The 2,545-nt window shown below is 57.2% G+C and overlaps 1 protein-coding gene across 1 annotated transcript; it reads right to left on the reverse strand.

The window, feature by feature from the left end:
• Nucleotides 1-413: 413 nt before the first annotated feature.
• LOC142492403 (uncharacterized) lies at nucleotides 414-2,055 on the reverse strand. The gene has a single exon (XM_075595047.1). The coding sequence runs from the start codon at nucleotides 2,046-2,048 to the stop codon at nucleotides 414-416; it is 1,635 nt and encodes a 544-aa protein (XP_075451162.1). The 5' UTR covers nucleotides 2,049-2,055.
• Nucleotides 2,056-2,545: the final 490 nt, after the last annotated feature.

The raw sequence follows: 2,545 nt of genomic DNA on the forward strand, positions 1-2,545 counted from the left end.
CACCCGCGTTCCTGCACCCGTTCCCCCCAGACCAGTAGGAGGGGCCGTGAGACCACTGCCCGCTCAGGTGCCTGTAGGATCGAGAAAAAGGTAAGGCACATTCCTGTAGCATATACACATCACATTTCTGTAAAGAAAGGAATGTTAGTACTCTGGCACGTCTCATCCGCTCTCCTATGCTCCTTACGTTAATGGAGAAAATGTTAAAAGACGCCATTAGTTTGGGGATAAAGGGTTGGACAGACTTGCAGTGATACTAGTTACCATCCTCACTGGCGTGGGTGGTCTTGTTGATCTCCTCGCACAGCTGGTCTAGCAGATCCATGGTTTGCCCAAGGTTGTCATCGAGGAGGAGGGTCTCTGCTGCCTCTCGCCCCTCTCTTATGAGCTCTTCCACGGTCACTTGTGTCTCGCTAGGTGGCTGTTCTAAAATGGCCGCCTGCTCCTCTGCAATGGCTGCCTCCTGCATCTCTGATTTCCTCCTCCTCCAGGTCGCTTTCAAGGTCACTGTCAGCGTCGCTGGAAGTGGGTGAGTCGCCGATTTGCATTTGGGCTCTCTTCTGCTCCAGCCCCTGGTGCGGGCTATCCGTCTCAGGGGCTCTCCTCTTTATTCCCTGCTTCTCCGTTCCGGTCTGGGCTATGGGGGCGGTATCTGTAGCAAGGGAGGAAGAGGGAGGAGGTGCAACAGCCTCGGGGCTGGGGAGAGGTGTTACAGAGGGAGGGGCTGCAGCCTCATGGAGCGTGGGGGGGGCTGCAGTGGAGGGTTGGGAGGAGGGGGCAAGGGGTGGTGGGTGGGCGGGGAGGGTTGGGGTAGGGGGGAGGGTGGGGGTTGCAGCAGCAGTGGGTGTGGGAGGGAGTGTTGCTGCAGGGGTGAGGGTGGGAAGGGGTGGGGTGGGGGCTGCTACTGAAGGGGCAGCGGGCTCAGGAGCCGCAGCGGGCGCTGCTTGGGTGGCCTCCTTTTCCCTTTGCTCCTTCTGATACTTACCCCCTTGTGCCTTTACGGGTTGGTTTGCAGGGGGCTTCTTGGCTGCCTTCTGGGTTGCTGTCAGGGGCGCGCCCGGTGTTGCGCCTTTCGCCGCAGCCTCTGCGTAGCTCCTGACCCTCAGCTGGCAGTCCCGGAACATGTGGGTTGTCTCTCCGCACAGGTCACAGGTTTTCTGGCGGGGACAATCCTTAGTTTCGTGTCCGGTGTTCTTGCAGTTTCTGCAGGCTTTCAGGGTGCACTGTTTCCACTGATGCCCCAGGTTCCCGCAATTACCGCAGGTCTGGGGCTGGTCAGGGTAAAAGATCCTCCCTGAGCTGCCCGCAAGTGAAAAACTGGGAGGGAGGTGGTGCAGCCGATCTGCCGCTTCTGGATTTGGCCACAAGCGAACTACCATGCTCCACTTTCCCACCCAGTACCCCAACTTGTCCTTGATCCTGCTCGGCTCCTTCACCACGGTGCAAGAGCGCCGCAGAAAGGTAGCAATATCCTTTCCAGGGATATGGGGGTTCCTCACCGTCACAGTGATCCTCTTCTCGTCCCTCTGGATAGGGCAGTTCACGTCGAACTCTGAGAAGGGGACCTCCTGTTTCAGGGTCTGGAAAGCCTCCCAGTACCTCCTGCAGGCTCCCGCCGTGGCGAATGTGATGAAAAACAGGCCACCCCTGAGGTCCTGGATGCTCAGGATCTCATCCGGAGTAAAGCCTGCTTTGCTCACCAGCTCCTTGGCAAAGGTCTCAGCGTCCAATAGAGGGCGCTGTCCGTCGACCTCCCTCAGCTGCATCACCACTGTCTGCCTCATCCAGGGTTCCAGGCGGGGGATCCTCCTGTTGCTGCTGCTCCCAGCTCCAGGGTTGGAGCTGGGGCCGCCGCTGCTGGTGCTGGCAGTGGGGGTGAGGCCGCTGGGGGTGGCAACGTCGCCTGAGCCGCTGGAGCTGGTTGCCGCTGGGCCTCCTCCGTCCGTCTCCTGGCTGCTGGGGACCATCTCTGGGGGTGCCGTGTGCTTCTCCTTCTTTGTCATCTTCGTCTTCTTCTCCTTGTGCAGGGTGGTCCCGGCGGGCTCCATGGCGACCTCCATCCTCTTGATCTTAGCCAAAAACCCACCCACAGACAGCTGTTTCGACCTTAATGGGTCTCATCAGTGTGGGGTTGATTTTACTGGGAATGCAAAAGAGGCTTATGGGATAGGCTAAACCATAATACTGAGTTAAGTTATGGTGAGTAAAAAAGTGACAAAAACCCTCCACAGGAAAGCAAATATGCAAATATAGCTGTGTGCTCATCTGCATGTCTTAGGCAGGTCTGCAACCCCGCCTTTCCCCATCATCACCCAGCATACAGAACTTCCACTGCAGCAAGGCATTCTGGGAAATGACATGCAAATGAGCACACAGTGTCACTTTTTGCCTCAATAACAAAATGGTTATTGAGGCAAAAAGTGACACTGTGTGCTCATTTGCATGTCATTTCCCAGAATCCCTTGCTGCAGTGGAAGTGCTGTATGCTGGGTGATGATGGGGAAAGGCGGGTTTGCAGACCTGCCTAAGACATGCAGATGAGCAC

Source organism: Ascaphus truei, chromosome 4, assembly GCF_040206685.1.
Source record: "Ascaphus truei isolate aAscTru1 chromosome 4, aAscTru1.hap1, whole genome shotgun sequence".
Lineage (NCBI taxonomy): Eukaryota > Metazoa > Chordata > Amphibia > Anura > Ascaphidae > Ascaphus > Ascaphus truei.